General features: G+C 60.0%; 1 protein-coding gene across 1 annotated transcript in view; it reads right to left on the bottom strand.

Annotated features, from left to right (window-relative positions):
• Positions 1-19053, bottom strand: part of LOC137458158 (hydrocephalus-inducing protein homolog) — a 65926-nt gene that overhangs the window by 7001 nt on the left and 39872 nt on the right. The window contains exons 26-49 of the mRNA XM_068169844.1: positions 18630-18869; positions 18165-18339; positions 17233-17388; positions 16547-16720; positions 15439-15614; positions 14835-14978; positions 14415-14598; positions 13854-13995; positions 12198-12327; positions 10912-11490; positions 10266-10469; positions 9643-9845; positions 9323-9505; positions 8983-9102; positions 7674-7833; positions 7396-7568; positions 6782-6980; positions 6083-6182; positions 5406-5505; positions 4146-4314; positions 3313-3551; positions 2112-2214; positions 1306-1510; positions 719-957 (exon numbers count right to left, since the gene is read on the bottom strand). Coding sequence (XP_068025945.1) covers positions 719-957; positions 1306-1510; positions 2112-2214; positions 3313-3551; positions 4146-4314; positions 5406-5505; positions 6083-6182; positions 6782-6980; positions 7396-7568; positions 7674-7833; positions 8983-9102; positions 9323-9505; positions 9643-9845; positions 10266-10469; positions 10912-11490; positions 12198-12327; positions 13854-13995; positions 14415-14598; positions 14835-14978; positions 15439-15614; positions 16547-16720; positions 17233-17388; positions 18165-18339; positions 18630-18869 — 4497 coding nt within the window. The remainder of the gene's footprint in view (positions 1-718; positions 958-1305; positions 1511-2111; positions 2215-3312; positions 3552-4145; positions 4315-5405; positions 5506-6082; positions 6183-6781; positions 6981-7395; positions 7569-7673; positions 7834-8982; positions 9103-9322; positions 9506-9642; positions 9846-10265; positions 10470-10911; positions 11491-12197; positions 12328-13853; positions 13996-14414; positions 14599-14834; positions 14979-15438; positions 15615-16546; positions 16721-17232; positions 17389-18164; positions 18340-18629; positions 18870-19053) is intronic.

Raw genomic sequence — 19053 nt, 5'->3', positions numbered from 1 at the left:
CCCAGGGGGCTGCCATCAAGCCCAGGAGTGCAAAGCTTGCTTTCAGCGCTGCTCAGACCTCCAGCACACATGGGAAGTGGGGACTGCATGGAGAACCCTGCAAAGAACCTGCCCCTGGCCTTTAAAGAGAAGGGGCAAAGAGCAGGGAGCCTAAGGAAAGCAGAGAATGGCTTTGGTTGGAAGAGACCTTTAGGATCATCAAGTCCAACTCTAAGCCCAGCACTGCCAGGTCACCACCAAACCATGGCCCTCAGCACCACAGCTCCACAGCTCTGAAATCCCTCTAGAGATGGGGCTCCACCTCTGCCCTGGGCAGCCTGGGCCAGGCCTTGACAACCCTCAAGGGAAAGAAATTGCTCCTCATGTCCAACCTAACCCTCCCCTGGCACAACCTGAGGCCATGTCCTCTTGTCCTAGCACTTATTCCTTTTGAGAGGAGACCAAGCCCACCCCAAAAGGGTCTGCTTGGAGCCCTGGCTCAAAGCTGAGGAAAAGCTCCTCCTCTGCCTGTGCTTCCAAGAGATGTTCAGAAGGGCTCAGGTCTCACTCCAAAGCCCCAGGGGCCTGGAGCTAAAACCTTGCCTGAGACACACTGAATGCAGCCCAGCTCTCACCTGCCCTGAGCTGCACTAGGCTGGGCAAAAGGAAGCAAGGAAGCTGGAGAACAAGGCAGATGCCACACAGCCTTCAGAGACTCCCCAAGGCCTCCTGTTCTTACCTTGCTGGGGCTGGGTTTGATGGAGAGGAGCACATGGCAGGGGATTCTGTTCACATTGCAGATCTTGAAGCGTGCCGTGGCCTGCTGCCCAACCAGGACGTTGGTGAAGATGAACTTGTTCTCATCTGTGAGGAACACCCCCTGCTGCTCCTGCACTGTCTGGAGGACCTGGCAGAGGTTGCTGCTGCTGCAGATCTGATGCCCCTCAAAGATGGCCTCAAGGTCATCAGCCACGAATGCTGTGAGCAGAGCAGAGGGAGGGCTGAGGATGGAGAATCCTTCCTGCTGACCTGCCCTGCCCCTGCTGGCCTCTGAGAAGCTCTTTCTGCCCAGGGAGCTGCAAACCCCAGCCTTGGGTGGGGGAGCTGCCTGTGAGGATGGAGCTCAGGCACCCTCAGTCTGAAAGGGTTTCTTTTGATCCTTCCATGCATCCCTCCCAGCCTCTCCCACTGGTGGGCTTGGCAAGAACCTCTGAGGATTGGCAGAGAGATGCAACGTCAGGCTCAGGCTGTCTGCTCTGTCCCAGGACTGAGGCTGGGTGCCGAGCAGCAGCAGCCTGGCCACAGGAACCCGTGGGCAGCACTCACCTGGAAGGCAGGACTCGGCCAGCAGGGTGTAGGGGATGCCAAGAGGGTTGTCCCTGGGGTCTCTGTTGCTGATGTCGATGAGCAGCTGCTCCTGGCACGGCCCTGGCAGCTCCGCAGCACAATCTACTGTCACCAGCTGCTGCTCCCCAGGAAGGATGGAGCCAAAGGCAGGGGACACTGTGAACATGCCCAGGGTGAGGCGAGCCTGCAGAAAGAGTCCCAGCAGAGGCTGATGGCAAACAGCCTCACTCTGAGCATCCCAGCAAGGAGGACCCTGGGCCTTGGCCTCCAGCTGGGCCCAGGGCAGGCAGGGATGACACCAGGGCCCAGAGCACAACCCAGGATGAGAGGAACAAGCTAAGGAGATGTGCAGGCCTAGCCTGAGTGGCTTAGAGAAAGGAGTTGGGCTGTAAAGGGTGAAGGTGGGAGCTGGGGTCCTTCAGCCTCCAGTGTGAAACAGGAGAGCAGAGAGAACTGTGAGAAACCATCAGAGAGGAGAGCAGACTGGGCAGAAGGCAAGGCAAGGTCATCTCCTGTCCCTGGACTGGGAGTTCAGCAGGGACACTCCACAGCTGTGGCACTCACAGCCTTATTTTGGCCAGCAGCTCCCAGGTACAGATCCCTTCCCCTTGGCCCCACAGCTCCAGGGCTGAGCAAGAGCACAGCACTGAGCAGCTCCTTCCTCTGCTCATGGCTGGCAGAGGATGGGTCTCCCCCATGCAGCCCCTGTCCCATGCCGTGGGCACAAGCCCCCAGCCTGGGCACAGCAGGGGAGGAGCCTGTCCTGGGGAGCAGGAGCCACCCACCTTCACGGAGGGCTTGGTTTCCTTTGGCAGCAAGGGCTTGCTCTGCTTGGCTGCAGCAGACCTTCCACTGGAGCTCCCCTGCTTGTGGGAGTCGGAGAACTTCCTTTGATGTGCACCCAGAGGAGAGAGCAGAGAACATCCCTCAGGCTGAGCTCCTCCTGCCCTTCTCCACAGCCAAACCTTCCTCCCCAGGGAAGAAAGTCCTCCTGCTCTTCACAGCCCCCTGCACCACCTGTGGCTGTAGCTGATGGGCAGATGGGCTCCAGCAGCAGCTGCATGAGGATGAGCAGGAGGATTCTCTGGCATCTCTCTCCTCCCTGCTCACAAGCCAACTGCACAGGCAGACAATAACCCAGGGCTCACAGAACATGGACTTGTTTAGTTGGGAGAGACCTTTAAGGTCAGCAAGGCCAAGACTGACCCCAGCACTACAGGTCACCACTAAGCCATGGCCCTCAGCACCACACCTCACAGAGTCACAGAGGTGTTGGGGCTGGAACAGACCAAGCACCACATCTAAACGACCTTCAAACACACCCAGGCTTGGTGACTCCACCACCTCCCTGGGCAGCACATTCCTCTCCTGACCACTCTTGCTGGGACACAGTTTTTCCTAATGCCCAGTCTGAACCTACCCAGTCACAGCTTGAGGCTATTCCCTCTTTCCCTGTCACTAATTACCTGTGAGAGGAGACCAGCACCAACCTCTCCACAGCTCTGAAACCCCTCCAGGAGCAGGCACTCCACCACTGCCCTGGGCAGTCTGGGCCAGGCCGTGACAAGCCTCAAGGGGAAGAAATTGTTCTTCATGTGCAGCCTAACCCTCCCCTGGCACAACTTGAGGCTGTGTCCTCTTGTCCTAGCAGTTGTTCCTTGGGAGAAAAGACTAACCTCACCTGGCTCCAGCCTCCCTTCAGGGAGTTGTAGAGAGCCAGAAGGGCTTCCCTCAGCCTCCTCTTCTCCAGGCTAAACAATGCTAGGTGCCTCAGCTGCTCCTCACAGCCCATGTGCTCCAGACCCTTCCCCAGCTTTGTTGTCCTTCCCTGGCCACCTTCCTGCACCTCAATGCTCTTGGAGTAAGGGGCCCAAACCTGGCCCCAGGACTCACAGTGCAGCCTGCTTGTGTGTCCTGGCTGCCTGCCACACGCCAGCCCTGCTGTGGGGCCTCCTCCAGCAGGAAGGTTGCTGCAGGCCTTCTCACCTTTTCTTTGTGGGCTCAGCTGCAGCCTGCTCTGCTCTGCAGATGAGGAACTGGAAGGGCAGGAGGCCTCTGTTCTGCAGCAGGAAGCTGCAGGCCCTCCTGGTGCCGCTGGCCATGGCCCCGCAGTCGAGCAGCGCCGCAGGGCTGATGCTGTACTGGCTGAAGACAGCTCTGGCTGAGAGCCTCACTGGGATGCTGGCAATGGGCTCCCCTCCTGCCCTCAGCTTGGGCTCCAGCACCTGCAACCAGGGCAGGCCTTGGTAAATCCAGCAGAGCCCAACCTCTGGCTCTGGCCTGTGGCCACAGCCCAGGTGCCCATCAGCTCATCCCCCTGCTCTGAAGTCCTTCTCCAGAACTGCATTTTCAGCCCCTCTTAGAATCATGGAATGGGTTGGCTTGGAGGAGTCATTGCTTCCATTTTCCTGCAGTCAGCAGGAACACCTGAGGGCAGAGCAGGTGCTTCAGAGCTCCAAACAACCTGACCTGCAGTGCTTCCAGTGATGGGGCAATGACCACCTCCCTGGCCAAGCTGGGCCAGGCTGGCACCACCCTCAGTGTCAGACATTTCTTCCTCCTATCCAGGCTGAATCTTCCTCTTTTAGTTTCAAACCATCACCCCTTGTCCTGTCCCAGCAGGCCCTGATCCAAAGTCTCTCCCCAGCTTTTGGATTGGCCCCCTCCAGCACTGGAAGGGCCAGAGCTGGCTTCTGAAAGCCTTTGCTGTGTGCAAATAACAGAAGGTTCCCCAGCTAAAGCTTGCTTTCCAGCACAGCCATGTCCTCCTGACCCCCTCAGCCCAGCTGTGCTCACCCTGCCTGCCCCAGGCAGCTCACCTGGCACAGCAGGATGGCTTTGTCCTCAATGCTGATCTCCCTCTGGGGGTGGAAGAGCAGCTGGACACGGACAGGACGCTCAGAGGCAGGCAGCAGGCCCTGCTGGGGCTGCACAGTGAGGTGGGAGGCCAGGTCACGGCTTCCGGGGTCTGTGGGGCGCAGCCTGAACCTGGGGAGGGAAGGAGAAGAAGATCTCTGCAGTGAACAGCCCAGGGGCCAGCAGCACAGCCAGGACCTGGCATGGGACCAGTAAAAACCAACCAAAGAATTCTGCTGTGCTTAGGAGCCCCAGGCCCTGGCAGAGCCAGGCAGTGCTGAGTGCTGGCAGCTCCCCTCCACCCCCAGCGTTTTCATTCCTCCTCTAAAGAGTCTCCTGAAGAGAAAGGACTTAGCCCTGGCAGGACAGCAACAGAGCTCAGCAGGGACTGGCCTCAACTTCAGGGGCACAAAATCCCAGACCCCCAGCATGGGAGGGTTTGGAAAGGACCTCTGGGGATCTTCTGGTGCAACCCCCCTGCTAAAGTAGGGCACCCCCAGCAGCTTGCCCAGGAGCACAAGGGCCAGGGGGGGTTGGAATCTCTGCAGAGAAGGAGACTCCACAACCTCTCTGGGCAGCCTGCTCCAGGCCTCCAGCACCCTCACAGCAAAGTTTCTCCTCCTGCTCAGATGGAACTTCCTGGGTTCCAGTTTGTGCCCACTGCCCCTTGGCCTGTCCCTGGACACCACTGTCAGGAGTCTGGCTCCAACCTCTTGCCTGCCACAGGTCCTTTATCTGCTGCTGAGCATTGCTCAGCTCCCCTCTGGGGCTGCTCTTCTCTAGGCTCAGCAGCCCCAGGGCTCTCAGCCTTTGCTCCTCACAGAGCTGCTCCAGGCCCCTCAGCACCTTTCTAGTTTCTGCTGGACTCTCTCCAGTGGTTCCCTCTTGCACTGAGGAGCCCAGAGCTGGAGCCAGGACTCCAGAGGTGGTCTCCCTAGGGCAGAGGACAGGCAGAGGAGAATGTCCCCTGACCTGCTGGCCACACTCTTCTTACTGCACCCCAGAGCCCAGGGGCTCTCCTTGTGGTGCCTGCTGAGCTGTGCAGAACTGCTGGGCTGGGGCTGGATTCTCCATGCAAATGGAGCCTGGAGCTCAGGACAGTCCCAGTGGTCACACACACCATGAGGCAGCCAGCATGGGAACAGCTTCTAGCCACAGGAGCAGACTGCAGGCCTGGGCAGGTGCTGGCCCCAGGCACTCCCAGAGCAGGCAGCTGGACCAACCTGTATGCAAGCTTGCACTGCCCTTGGTTCCTCAGGGTCAGCACTTGCTTGGCACTCCCCAGGACCTCCAGGACTCCAAAGTTCACACAGCCATCTGCACCTGCAGGACACCCCCAGAGCGAGGGAAGGGATGGGGAGGATGCTGGAGCTGCTGCAGGCTGCACCCAGTCAGGAGACAGAGACTGGGAGAGCTCAGGTGGGACAAAGCTCTGCTCAGCAAGTCTCCAGCCTTGCAAGGTTTCTCTGCCTGCTTTGCTGCCCTTTGCTCTTCTTACTCAGAGAGGATCTGTAGGGCTTAGCAGCCAAGGAGCTCAGCCTCTACCTCCTTGCTTCCAAGCACAGATCAACCACTTGATGTGCTGTACTGAGACTTCAGGAACTGCCAGCTGCTTGTTCCCACCCCTGGTGTTTCAAAGGGGCACACTTCAAGGTGTGAGAGAGGCAAGGCACTGTGTGACCTGACAGTGCTTTACTCCACACAGCTGGCAAGAGACCTGTGCCATGGATCCATGCCAGGCCTGCATTGCTGTCCCACCCCATCCCATCCCATCCCATCCCATCCCATCCCATCCCATCCCATCCCATCCCATCCCACCCCATCCCATCCCATCCCATCCCCCACTTGCCCCAGCAGTGCAATGCAGCTGAACTCCTTTGCTCTGGGGCCAGCCACTGACCTTCAGGCAGGGTGATGTTCAGAGCAACTTCGTAGGCCTCAGCCACAACTTCAATGTTCTCCACCTGAACAACACCCTGGACATTCTCTGCATCTGAAACCTGAGGCAGCAAGAAGCAAACCCTAAAGTCATTCTCCTCAGTGTTCCTGCTAAACAAGAGGAGTCCTTGTCTCTAGCAGCTGTCTTTACCCAGCCTGGGAGGCAGTGTGATGTACAAACACCCACAAGAGTCCTGAGGTGTCCCAGAGCAGGTGGCAATGACAGCCAACTCTCTCTTAGCAGGCAGCAGCCTCACTGCAATGCAGCCTCTAAAGCCCAGGGAACAAAGCCTTAATAGCCAGAGGAGGAGACTCCACAACCTCTCTGGGCAACCTGCTCCAGGGCTCCAGCACCCTCACACCAAAGATGTTGGAGCCTCCTGGCTTCCAGTTCCTGCCTCTTCCCCCTTGTTCTGTGCTGGCACCACTGCCTGGCTCCAGCTTCTTGCCCCCCACCCTCAGCTCTTGCTCAGCACTGAGGTATTCCTAAGCAGCATCCTTCAGTGAGGGTCCCTTGGTGCTAAGGGCCCAGACAATGTGGGCTCAAAGGAATCTCCTCAGGGCTCATCCTTTGGCCCTCTTTGCCTTCAGACACAGCCTCCATCCCCCAGGGCCCACAGCACTCTGCCCAGCTCTGCCAGGCAGGGCCCTGTGCCCTCACCTCCAAGCGGATCTTCTTCTCCACGCCGAGAGCCTTGGTGCTCCTGAAGCACAGCTGCACGGCCAGCTCCGAGCGGGGCCCGACCGTGCCCTGCCTCTGCGACACCGAGAAGCCCTCGCCGAGGCTCTCCAGCCCGCTGAGCCTCCAGGCCACCGGCAGGGGGCAGCTGTTCCGCAGCAGCAGGCTCCTGCTGTGCTCGCTGCGGAGACACCAAGGCTCAGTGCCAGCTGCTGAGGGGCACAGCGGCAGCCCTGCCGCTGGCAGCAGCCCTCCCCATGGGGCTGAAACCACCCTGCAGGTTTTGCTCTTTGCCACAAGCCTGAGAGGGGAGGCCCCTAGGGAGAGCTTGGTGGCAGAAGGGGATCCAACAGCAGGCAGAGCCAGAGCCAGAGCCACTCTCTCTGCACCAGCAGAGGAGAAGCAAATGCATCAGGGCACCCACTGCTGGGGGGCTAGAGCTGGGGACTGTCATGGGACATCCCAGCCAGCAAGGAACGGTGAGCAAGAGGCTGGCAAGTGCTGGGAGCAAGAGGGCTGCTGGCCCAGCCTCCAAGCTGAGGAAAGGGAAGCTGCAGCAGAGCCACCCCCAGCAGAGTGCCCCTGGCCTGACTGACCTGTGCAGAAGCACCCTGTTGAAATGCAGCTGCTTGGGGCTGACCCCCAGCTTCACCTGCACCCCTTGGCAGCACAGGTGGAAGACCACTGGCTCTGGGTTGCCCTTGATGCAGCAGATGAGGCTGTCTTCCACCAGGCCAGGTGAAGTGGGGTATGCCCAGATGCTCAGCTCCTGGCCCCAGCCCCACAAAGAGAAGCACAGAAGAACATTCAGTGAGCAGGAGGGGCAGCTCCTGGGCTCTGCTGCTGCTCCCTGGCCCACCTGCCTGTCTCCTACCTGCTTCTCCTTAGGTCCCAGCTGCATGCTGGCAGGCTCCAAGAGGAAGGTGCCCCCACTGCCACCCCGCTCAAAGGAGAAGTGCACCTCTGCCTCCCAGGGGCTGACATTGCAGATGGAGAGCTGCTCGCAGTTGTCATCCTGCAGCACAGCCTTGGACCTGGCCACAGAAAGGGCAAAGGCTGCAGGGGAGCTCTGTCAAGCAGCCTGAGAGAAAGGCTCATGTGGGACACCTTGCATGCTGCCTGTGTTCATTCCCTGCTTCCTTGGATGCCCAGCCCACACTTGGTGTCTCCATCCCAGAGGTGTGCACAGGCCACTTCAAGAGGCCTTCTACAAACCAGGACCTCAAAGGTGCCTGGCAAAACAGAAGCACAGCAGGCACCTGGATTCCTCCCCTCCTCTGCTGGCTTTCCCTCCCTGCAGGCTTCCCAGGAAAGTGTGGCAAGAGCTCAGCTTCTCTCTTCCAAAGCAGCCAGGAGACTGCCTGGGCCCAGCTCCTGGGTGAGCCTGAGGCTGAGGGCGGGAAAGCAAAAGGATTCCTTCCCAAGAGGAATCCCAGAGTTAACAAACACCTCCTGGTTCAGGTGTGGGACAGAGGTTGGTGGGAAAAGGTCAAAAAAAGGCAATGCCTCAGCCTGGCCAAATCCTCTTTTGGTTTTTAAACTCTTTTGATTTAACCTCCCTGGGGTGTCAGAATGCCACCAGCTCTCCAGAGCTCCCCTGCAGACAAACCTCCATTTCTAATGCTGAAAGAAGAGGGAAGTGAAAAACAGAAAGATGCCAGCAGCTACAGGGACATTATTTTAAGGCCAGACTCTATCCAGCAGTGAGGATCAGGAAAATGGAAATCCCATTTGCCCTGCCCTGCAGGTGCTTGTCCCCCAACAGCAGCTCCAACCATCAAGTCTTGCTGACACTGCAGATTTCACGGAGGGTTTCCAGTCCCTCAGCAGAAAAACTTCCTTTGCTCCTTCAGGCTGACCCACAGAGCTCCCAGCACTTGAAACAAACAGCACAAAGCTGCTGAAGCTGAGATGGGGGCTGACAAGTGACCCCAAGCTGCTTTCAGGCCGCAAGCAGCACCTGGCTCTGGCCACCAAAGCCCCCAGGGGGCAGGAAGATCAGCTCCATCCCCCCCAGCACTCCTGTGCCTGCTAGGTGCTCAAGTTGCCACAGCTGTGCTCCTTCCAAGCCACCAAACTCCCAGCTCTCTGCCCGGGCCTGCCCTGAATCGTGCCCCTGGGTGCATGTTCCTGGAAGCACAAGGTCCTGCAAGCAGCACAGCTGGGGGCTGGGCAGCACCTACCTGTCTCTTGCCTTGGCACACAGCAGCGGCCCGAAGTGGAACATCCCCGTGCTCAGGACATACTGCTTGGAGATGATGGCATCAGCTGCCTTGCTCTGCCTGCAGCGAGGAAACACCTCCCTGGCACAGAGAGAAGGAAGAGTTGGGAGATTCTCTGAGCACAAAACCTGCTCCCAAAGGCTGAACTCTTAGTGCTGGCTGAGGCACAGCACCGCTGCCCAGCTCCAAGCACGGCAAGAGATGCTGGGGGGCTCAGGCAGGTCCCAGGGGCACAAGGGGCAGAGTCTCAGCTCTGAGCTCAGGGGCAGCAGAGCGGGACGGCCCCAGGGGCCAGCCTTACCGTGGCTCCTGGCTGATGCTGGGGTACAGGCAGGTGCCCCTGCAGTGCAGCTGGTAGGGGCGCTTGGTGCCCAGCAGCTCGAAGTGCAGCCTCTGCTCAAAGCTGCCCAGCAGCGCGGAGCTGAAGTGGACCTGCAGCACCACCTGGCCCTGGGCAGGCACTACCCAGCGGTAGCTGCTGAGCCTGGCAGGGAAAGAGGAACCTTCAGGCACTGCTGAGGAGCAAAGGAGAGCAGGAGGAGCCATGGTGGAGCTGGGGTGGGAAACCTCCTTGGCAAGCTGGCCCTGAAGCAGAGGGATCCCTCCTCCCTCACAGCTCACCTGGCACAGCTCTCTGGGGGGGGCAGGGTGTCCACGTGCCTTTGGTCCCCCTCAGAGGAACGGCTGGGGGGTCCTGTGGCTGGTCCCTGGAGATCTCTCCTGCCACAGCCAGAGCTCTGCTTTCCCCTCACAGCCTCCTGGCTGCTGCTGCCTTTCTCCCTTCTCCAATGGCCTCTGGCTGGGGTGCCCTGCTCCTCTGAGGTCTTCACCCCAAAGGGAGAGAGCAAAGGGAAAGACAGCTGAGACCTGCCCTGAGAGCCAGCACTGCAGGGGAGCTCTCAGCAGAGCAGAGCACAGCACAGGGGCAAAAGCCTCTCCTTTGACCTGCTGCCCACATTGCTGGGGATCAGCCCAGGATAGGGCTTTCAGCACTCAGTGCCAGCTCCTCTCCATCTTTGCACCTCCCAGCTGAAGGTTTGAGGGGCAGAGCAGGCTTTGCTGCTGAGGCTTTGCCTCTCCTCTCAGACTGGCCCTGTGTTTCAAGCAGAGCTCTTTCTTCTGGACAGCCAGAAGGGATCTCTGCAGGCTTGGGCCCTGTCACATCTTCACTGCCCTGCCACTCTCACCCTTTTCCATCCCACCTGCCCCTTTGCCCCCATCCAGCCTGGTCCCTGTCCTGGCACCTTCACCATGGGCACAGTGGGGACATCCACAACACTTTCAGGAGCCTCCTCCTCTTCTGGCCCTGTGGCAGCTGCTGGCAGGAGCACAAAGTGCTGGAGGACTTCTGCAGGCACCTCCCGCTTGGCTGGGCAGTGAACCACAGAGTAGACAGCAGGGGGAGGAATGGGGGGCCCTGAGGGACCCAGGCCCAGCTCATCCAGCACCTAAAGCAGAAGAGCAAACCTTGGTCATGCTCCTGTGGCCTCTATCCTCACACCTCCTGAAAGACACTGAGCTGTTAGGGAGCTCTGATTGACTGAGGTGGAGCACAGCCCTTGCTCTGCCCAGGGTGGGGAGCAGGCTCCAGAGCAGGGCCAGGACTACAGGTGGCACCTGCAGAGGAATCTCTGCCCCAAGTGACTCAGCTGAAGGGAGCAAAGCCCAGGGGCTGCCCTGGCACCCCCTTTCTCCCCAGACTGGCAGAGCAGCTGACAGGCAGGAGGCCTGCACAGAGAGCACTCCCTCTGCCCCCAGCCAAAGCACAAGGCTGCTGAGGGACAGCAGCAGCAGCCTGGAGAAGGCTCTGTGCCCTTGGCACCCGCTGGGACACAAGGCCCCAGGGCCCCCACGGGGCAGGCTCAGCACCTGAGCATTGTGGGGCCCTACCTGCTCTGCCCCTGGCAGCTTCCTGCTCTCCAGGATGGTGCTCAGCACATCTGCAGAGCTCAGCACCTCGATGTCCAAGCAGGGCACGCCGACTTCTTGGCCACTGGCTGACCCTGCTGCACCTCCCCCTTCCAGCTGAGACAACTTGGGGGCCTCAGGAGGCTTCAGTTTCTCCAGGAGCTCTTTCTCCTGCCTCTCCTGACGCTCCTTCTTTTTAGCCTTCTGCCTTCTGGGCCTGGATAAATGCTGCTGCTGATCTTCTGCTTGCTGCTGAGCTTCCTGCTTTGAAGGGGACAGCAGGACACCCTGCACCCTGTCCCAGCATGACAAAACACGTGCCACATCTTTCTGTGATGCCTCATAGGCCTTAAAGCTCAGGGCCAAGTTCTTGCTGTCAGCCTGGCCTTGCTCTTGGGCTTCTAGCTCTGAGCAGGTGTCTGCCGGGGCAAGCTTGCTCTGCTTCTTCTCATCTTCCTTGCCAGCTGCAGCAGAGTCTGGGCCCTCCTTGGCAGAGCCCTTCTTGCCTGCCTGCTCACTGACACTCAGCTGCTTGGTGCTGCTGCTGGATGTGTTGATGCTCTGGGCAGGAGGAGCAGGAGAAAGCCATCAGCATTTCAAAGCAGGACTCAAATGCTGCAGGACACTGATGATCTTTACAACAGCAGCCCAGGCATCATCTGTGCCAGGTGCTCTACAAGTCCCAGGCCAGAACACAGCTGGTACCCAGGGGAGCTCAACTGAAACCAAAGCCCTCAGGGCCAGACCCACAAGCAGTCAGCAACATAGGAGCTGCCCCAAGCCCAGCAGGAAACTCCAGAGCCCTCCTTCCTCCTGAGCACTCCTTGGGGCTCGTTTCTGGGGATGCTGAGTACCCCTGACTCTTTAGGAAGCCTGGCTGCTCACAAACACCTGGGTCCTGCTGCTCTCTCCTGCCAGGCAGGCAGGAGCAGACCCCACTTCCCAGGCAGGCCCTGGCTCAGAGCTGCAGGGCACAAGCAGGGTGGGGAGGAATGCTGGACCAAAGCCACCCAGGACTTCCCAGGGCATGTCTGGCGTTGTGTGGAGCCAGGACTCCAAGGCAGCCTGATCCCAAAAGAGCAGCTCACCCCCAGAGCTGTGGCAAAGCCCCTGGTGAAGCAGCAGCACCATCAGGCACCAGCTGTTGTTTCCCAGCACAGCCCCAGCCAGGAGCAGGCTGCCCAGCACGGCCTGGGGCTGCTGCATTCTCAACAGGGCTGCAGCTCAGCGGGAAGATCCCCAGGGCTCTTGCTCACACAGCCACCCACCTCCCTGACCAGAGGCTGCCTTTTCTGCTCTTTCTTGCTCTGCTTCAACTTCCTCAGCTCCTCTGCCTCCTTCCAGTGCTGCAGCTCCTGCTGCTGCTCCCCAAGCTCTTCAGCCAGCCGCTGCAGCGCCCTGCAGCAAGGCAAAAGGAAAACAGCTCTGAGAGTCCCCACCAGAGCCCTGGGCTCCTGCACTTCAGCCACTGACCCTGAGCCCATGCAGAGCCCTTACAACCTCTCCAGGGATCTCCCTCAAGCTGGGGAGGCTGGGAACATTCCAAGGGAGGAAAGGGGGGAGGGGGTCTGCAAGGCCAGCCCCAGTGAGGCTTTGCTGTTGGAAGGGCTAAATCCTGCTGCTGCTCCAGTAAGGTCCCCCCAGGCACCGGCCAAAGGCTGCTCCACCATCACTCCACACTGATGCCTGAAGCTCTCTCTTGATTTCCCCGAGTAAAGCAGCTGACCAAGCACTTACCCCTAGTTCTCCCTGCACCAGTGCTCAGAATCAGAGACTCACAGAATCCCTTTGGATGGAAGAAATCTTTCAGATCATCAAGTCCAACCAGGAGCCCAGCACTGCCAGCTGCCCACTAACCCATGCTCCTCAGCACCACCCCCACAGGGGTTTGGCAGTCTCTCCAGGGGACTCCACTACTGCCCTGAGCAGCCTGGCCAGGCCTTGATAACCCTTTTGTGGTGAAGAAACTCTTCCTCATGTCCAACCTAAACCTCCCCAATGCAGCTTGAGGCCATTTCCTCTTGTCCTATCGCTTGGTCCTTGGGAGAAGAGACCAAACCCTGCCCCTGGCTCCAACCTCTTTTCAGGGAGCTGTAGAGAGCCAGCAGGTCTCCCCTCAGCCTCCTCTTCTCCAGGCTAAGCAATGCCAGCTCCCTAAGCTGCTCCTCACCAGCCCTGTTCTCCAGAGCCTTCCCCACCTTCATTGCCCTTCTCTGGACACACTCCAGCCCTTCAGTGTCTTTCCAAAACTGAATCTAGGCTTGGAGCTATGGCCTCCCCAGTGCCCAGGACAGGGGGACAATCCCTTCCCTGCTCCTGCTGACCACACTATTGCTGATCCCACCCAAGATGCTCACTGATGCCAACTCTGCTCAGCTTGTCCAGCCCTTCTCCATGGGCATGGCCTGCTCCTTATGGAGGACAGCCACAGCAGTCAGAAAACAAAGGCTGCAGCAGCTCCCCTCCTGCAAAACAGGCTCTGAACAAACAGGATTCCTGCTGGAAGCCAGCTGGGACTGTGGGAAACCTGTGCTGTCTGCCCTGGGAGATGTGCCTCACACAGACCCACACCACAGCCCCTCTGCTGAGGTGAGGAAGGGCTGAAGGGGATGGGAATTAACATCATGAAATTAGAGACCCTCAGAAGCATAAGGGCAAGGCCAGCACAGAGCCCAGCTGCCTGCAGCAGGCTCTGAGCCCGAGGCCTCAGCACTAGCAGCAGGAGGAGATGTTCTCAGCTCCCTGCAGGAAGGTCTCTCCTCTGCTGGCAGCCAGGCAGGGGGAAGGCAGCATCCCTGTGCCGCTCGGCAGGGACACTTTTGGCCTCTTCTCTGGAACCTCCCCAAGCCCAACCAAGGGCCCCAGAGCAGGGACACCTTGCAGGGACACTGTGCTGGGCAGCTCCCCACAGAAGGCTTACAGACCTCTGCCTCCTCTCCCTCTGGAGCTGTCGGATCCTGCTCTCCAGCTGAGCTTTCTGCTCTTCCGTGAGGGCATCAAACTCCTCCTCCCCCAGCTCCCAGAGCTCTGCTTCCTCCCTCCTGGCCGCTTCTTCCCGCTGCCGGCCTTCAGCAGGCACCAGAGGAGAGACAGAGCAGAGCTGTGCTGGGGGAGCTGCGAGGAGCCACAGCTCTGGCCCAGCCCTGCCAGGAGCCAGCAGGGAGCTCACAGCCCTGCTCCCAGCTCCAAAGAACCCCCAAACCAGCACCAGTCTGGCACAAAGGCATGGTGCATAGCCGGCTGCTGCTCAGACATTGAGCCCCAGCAGCTTGCACCTGGGCCCAAGCTTCAGTGCTGGAGACTGAGAGAAGTCTCCCAGCCTCAGCTCTGCTGTGTTCTAAGCAACAGTGAGCTGCACCAAGGCAGGAAGTCGAAGGCTTCCTGAAACTATCTCTCACCAGCTCTGCTGGTGAACCAGACACATGTGGACAGGGCTGAGGGCTCTGGAGAGAAGCCTTGGGAGGCAGGGAGATGAGGATTCTCACCTTCCTGCTCCTCTGCAGCTGCCTGCCTGGCTTGCCAAGAGGCAAAATCCTGCAGCAGGTTGACAAAATAGATGCGAGGTTGGTTTCCAACAGCTTTGAGCAGGCAGAGGAGAGCAGACACTGTGCTGCCTGCAAAGAGGCTCTGCAGGCCATCAAACACCACTCCCTGGGAGCAGTCCCTCAGCTGTGAAGAAAGGCCAAGAGAAAATCAGCTGTGCCATGCTGCAGCTCTGGGCCACTCAGTGACAAAGGTCACCAAGCAGCTGTGCCAAGCTCTGAGCTGTCCCCACGGCCCTGCCAGCTGCTGGCATCTGCAGCTTCCCCCAAGGAGCCCAGGACCCCTCCAACAGCAGGACTCCTCCTGCTCTCCCAGTTGTGCCTCTCCAGCAGGAAGGTGTCCTTTGCCCCCTGGCCACGCACCTGCAGCCTTTCAGAGAGGATGGCCACCAGCAGCTCTTCGGGCAGCACGCAGCTCACCGGGCCCAGCTCTGCCACCGTGCTGCCGCTGGGGCTCAGCCAGGGCTGCGCAGGAGGGGCAGAGATGAGAGGAGAGCCGGAGGAGCCCTGCAGTGTTGAACAGCACCACACTGAACATCACCACAACATAAACCCCCTTGGCACCCCCTGGGCAATCCCAGCTGCTGGCCTTGGAGCTGAGCTCTCTCCCTAGCAAGGGACTGAAAGGAAAGCGCAGGCCAGCGGCTCCGGGGGACAACCCTGCAGAGCACAGCCCTGGAGCAGCAGCCCCCAGCGCTGGCACCAGCACACAGCACAGGAAGGACAAGCAGCTGACCAGGCCTCCTGGACTAGCCTGATCTTCAGCTGCCCAGGGCCAGGGGGGTGTCCCCATCCCCGAGGGACTGAAAAGCCAGAAAGATGTGGTGCTGAGGGACACGGTGTAGTGGTGACCTGGCAGTGCTGGGTCAGCAGCTGGATTTGATCATCTTGGAGTCCTATCCCGACCAAAACAGCTCAAAGGTCACAGAAAGTTCCCTGGCATCAGCCAGGGCAGGCCATGCCTCACCTGGGAGCCTGAGGACTCCGTCGGAAGCTGTCTCTCAGCAGAAGCCTGCCCCTTGCCGGCCGCAGCTCTGGGCTGGCCTCGGGAGCTGAGGGGCTGCTGCCTGCCGTTGTCCACAGAGCTCTGGGGCCTGGCCTTGGTGCTGCGCCGCCGCCAGAGGGCAGCAGCTGCCCTCACACCTGCGGAGGGCCCAGAAGGCTCAGGGGGCTGCTGGGAGGAGCACACCAGCACCTTCCACCCCAGTGGGCACCCTGGCAGGGACACTGCACTCGCTGTTCTCCAGGAGCAGCTCCTTCCCTGCTCTCCTCTTCCTGTGGCAGGACAGACCAACCTGGCACTGCAGTTACAAGCCAGAGAGGTTTGGATGCCTTGCCCCACCTCCACTGTCCATCTCCACGGGAGACAACCCTGCCAGGGACCCAGACCCTTCTTCCTTCCACCAGCTTTCAACCCAGGCAGGTTCAAAGCTGAGCAATGCCAAGGTAGCCCAAGCAGAGCCAAGCTGTGGCCTCAGCCAGCAGAGCCTGGGCTACCCACTGCCCCATAAAGGCTCCGCCAAGAGCTTGGACTCAGGTGGAAAACAACTCAGTGTGCAGGAGCTGCAGGAGCTGACAGCACCCCCAGGGAAACCGCGGGAGAAAAGAGCTCAGCTACAGCATGGCTCTCATCTCAGACTCCTCTGGGAGCTCCTGCCCTTCCTCTTGGCCTTGTGAAGCCACAAAGTCAGTCACCTCATGCCTAAGGAGCCACTTCAGAGGGCTGTGCCTGCTGAAAGCAGGCAGAAGTTCTGCCTGATGGCCATGAGGGACAGGGTGGAGATTGCACGCAGGCAAGGGAAAAGCTCTGAGAAAGATGCTGGGGGCTTCCCCACCCCTAGCAAAGGAAGCTGTGCAGAGAAGGGCAGGGCAGGGCAGGCAGAGTGCCCTTGCATGAGCCCTTCGGCTGGCGTCTGAGTCCCCAGGACTGCTCTCTGCAAGGGCTCTGCCCTGCTCTGTGCTGCACCCCTGCTCCTCAAGAGCCCCCGGGGCTGTGCCACTGCTCTGGAGCCAGCAGAAGCAGGAAGCCCCGGGGGCTGCAGCAGCGCTGCTCCGGGCCCAGCCTGTCTCCTTACGGCCATCCTGTGCCTGCTGGAGGCTCTGCTGGCTGCCGGCGGCGCTGCACAGCTCCCGGGCTCGCCGCCCTGCCGCGCTGCTCCCGGCCGCCACGGCCTCGCTCACCACAGCGTCCAGGGACAGGCAGGCGGCGCCGTAGTGCTTGGCCAGGGCGGCCGCTGCCGACGTCTTGCCTGCAGAGAGAGGGAGGCTGCTTGGGGACCCCTGCGGCCGCAGGGCTTGCCGGGGACAGGCTCTGCGAGCTCCCCAAACAGAGGAGGACTTCATCCCTCCCTTAGGGAGCCACTTCAAGCCTGGGCCTGGGGCGCTGCTCTGAGCCCTGTGCCACCACCACTCAGACCATCCCCTGGCCTGTGCCGCTTGGCGTTGCCTCAGGCAGCAGCTGGGCACAGTTTAGGGCTCGGGCCGGGCTCGGCACTGCTCCACAGGCAACAGGGACACCAGGCACCGTGCTGCCATGCAGCAAGGGGCACATGGTCACCCTCCTGGGGGGAACCAGAGCCCAGCTGCATGGACACCAGATGAGCCACACCACTGGCACCAGCTGCTGAGGGCCTGGGACCACCCCAGCAGAGCTGTGCCTCCCCCTGCAGCGCTTCAACTGCTCAACCCAGCACCGTGCTCCACCAGGACATGCCTCTCCTGCTTCCCCCCTCCTCACAGCCAAGAGCTCCAGCTCAGGTACCTGCCAAGGGTGCCCCATGGATGATGAGCACGATCCCTTTGCGCTGTGGGGCTCCTTCAGCGACGCTGAGGTACCGGGCGAGGGCCCTACGGACTGGGCTGGCCTCCAGTTCTTCTGTGGCCTCCTTGATGCTGGTGGAGCTTGGCTGATGCTCAGCTGTGCAGAAATGGGTAGAGGAGTCAGCCTCCTGCCTACCTGTGATCCTCACCATCCCCTCCAGCCCCTCAGATCCTGGCAGAGGAGACTCTGCTCAAACCAATGTCACATCCATGGACTTCCTTTCAGCTTGTGCAGATCAGGCTCTGCCCTTGATGCCGCTGAACATGCCCATAAGTAAATGGGGTGGCAGCAAGAGGAAAGCAGAGCATGCAGCAACACCTAAAAGGACTGAGAGAAATCTCCTTCCATCAACTGTCTACATGGTCCTCATGGGAGCTTGGTCCCAGGTCCTGCTGAGTAAGGAGGGCACAGGCAGAAAGGGGCATCTGACAGAGCCCCAAGGGAGAGGCTCCACCTGGGTGCTTTAGAAATGTCACTGCAGTAGATGTGGCTTGGCTCTGAATTCACCAGAACAGCCCTTAGGAGGTCACCCAGAGCACCTCAGCTTGCAGTGCCAGGGAGGAGAGCAAAGGCGCTGAGCTGCCCAGGACAGCTTCACCATCAGCCTGACCCCAGCAGCTCCCGGGGCAAAGATGTTCCTTTGGGGAAGCTGAGGAAAACTCCCAGACCTCTGCCTTGGCCCTGGCCCTCCTGCAAGGGGACATTTTGAGTTCTTCCCCAGACAGGGCAGACAGAAGCTTGCTTTGCTTGCTCTCATGGCTGTCACAAGTGTCACCCTGGACCTGCTCCACCAAGCTAGGGAGTGAGGAGAGCTCAGGGGAAGGGGGCTGGGCTCCCTGCTGAGCCTCCACTCGAGACAACCAACGTCAAACCTTCAGCCTTGTCCTGGGCTGTTGGGTCTTGAGGACTGGACCTGGCCTGCTCATCCTGCAGCCTCTTCTGGCCCTGACAGCCCTCTAGCAGCTCTGGAGGCAGCTGCTCCCCTGGGGCACGTGGAGGCAGCAGCAAGGTCCTGCGGCAGTCGTAGTCTTGCAGCTGCCGCAGGATCTGTGCATGGGAAAGGGAAACCACTCGTGGGAGGCACTGCTGGAGCTCCAGCACAGGAGCTCCAGCACAGGAGCAGCTCCCCAGCCAAGCCATCTTCTCCCTCGGGCCTCCCTCCCAACACCAGGGACTAGCCAAGCCCCTCCACAGCCTGCCAGCAGAGGAGCTAACCCTGCAACACCACCAGGCTTTGCCCTGGCTTCTGTCTCCAGCTCCCTGGCACGAGGCTGGGAATGCTGCAGTGCCCTGAAGCTCCAGGAACGTGGCCTTGGGGACCAGACTTTGTCTCTTACCTGCTCCTCAGCAAGGTACTGCTGGTCAAACTCCAAGGAGTAAAACTCGATGGGGAACTCACAAGGGTTCTTCACCACCACTGTGCCCTGTTCCCCGGGGCTGGATGGCAGCACTGGCCCCAGCTCCAGCACTTCAGGCTGGAACTCCAGGCGTGGCTCCAGCCCACTGCCCGAGACCAGCAGCTGGAGGTGCTGGCTGCTCTGGCAAATGTTGATCTTCAGGTGGCTCAGGTAGGGCTTCTGAAAAGAGAAAAGTGCAGAAGCTCCTCCATGAAGTGCCAGGTGGCAGGGCCTCAAATTCACCCCATGCCCCAAGGCCAGGGATGGTAGCAGCACCTCTGAGGGGAATGGAGAACAGAAAAGAGGACAAGGAGGGATGGTTTGGAACTGAAAAAGGGAGATGCAGACCCCAAGGAAAGGAGAT

The sequence above is a fragment of the Melanerpes formicivorus genome, unplaced genomic scaffold, assembly GCF_026170545.1.
Source record: "Melanerpes formicivorus ecotype bairdi unplaced genomic scaffold, bMelFor1.0.p_v2 SCAF_228, whole genome shotgun sequence".
NCBI classification, from domain to species: Eukaryota; Metazoa; Chordata; class Aves; order Piciformes; family Picidae; genus Melanerpes; species Melanerpes formicivorus.
This window is presented reverse-complemented; position numbering and strand designations above follow the sequence as displayed.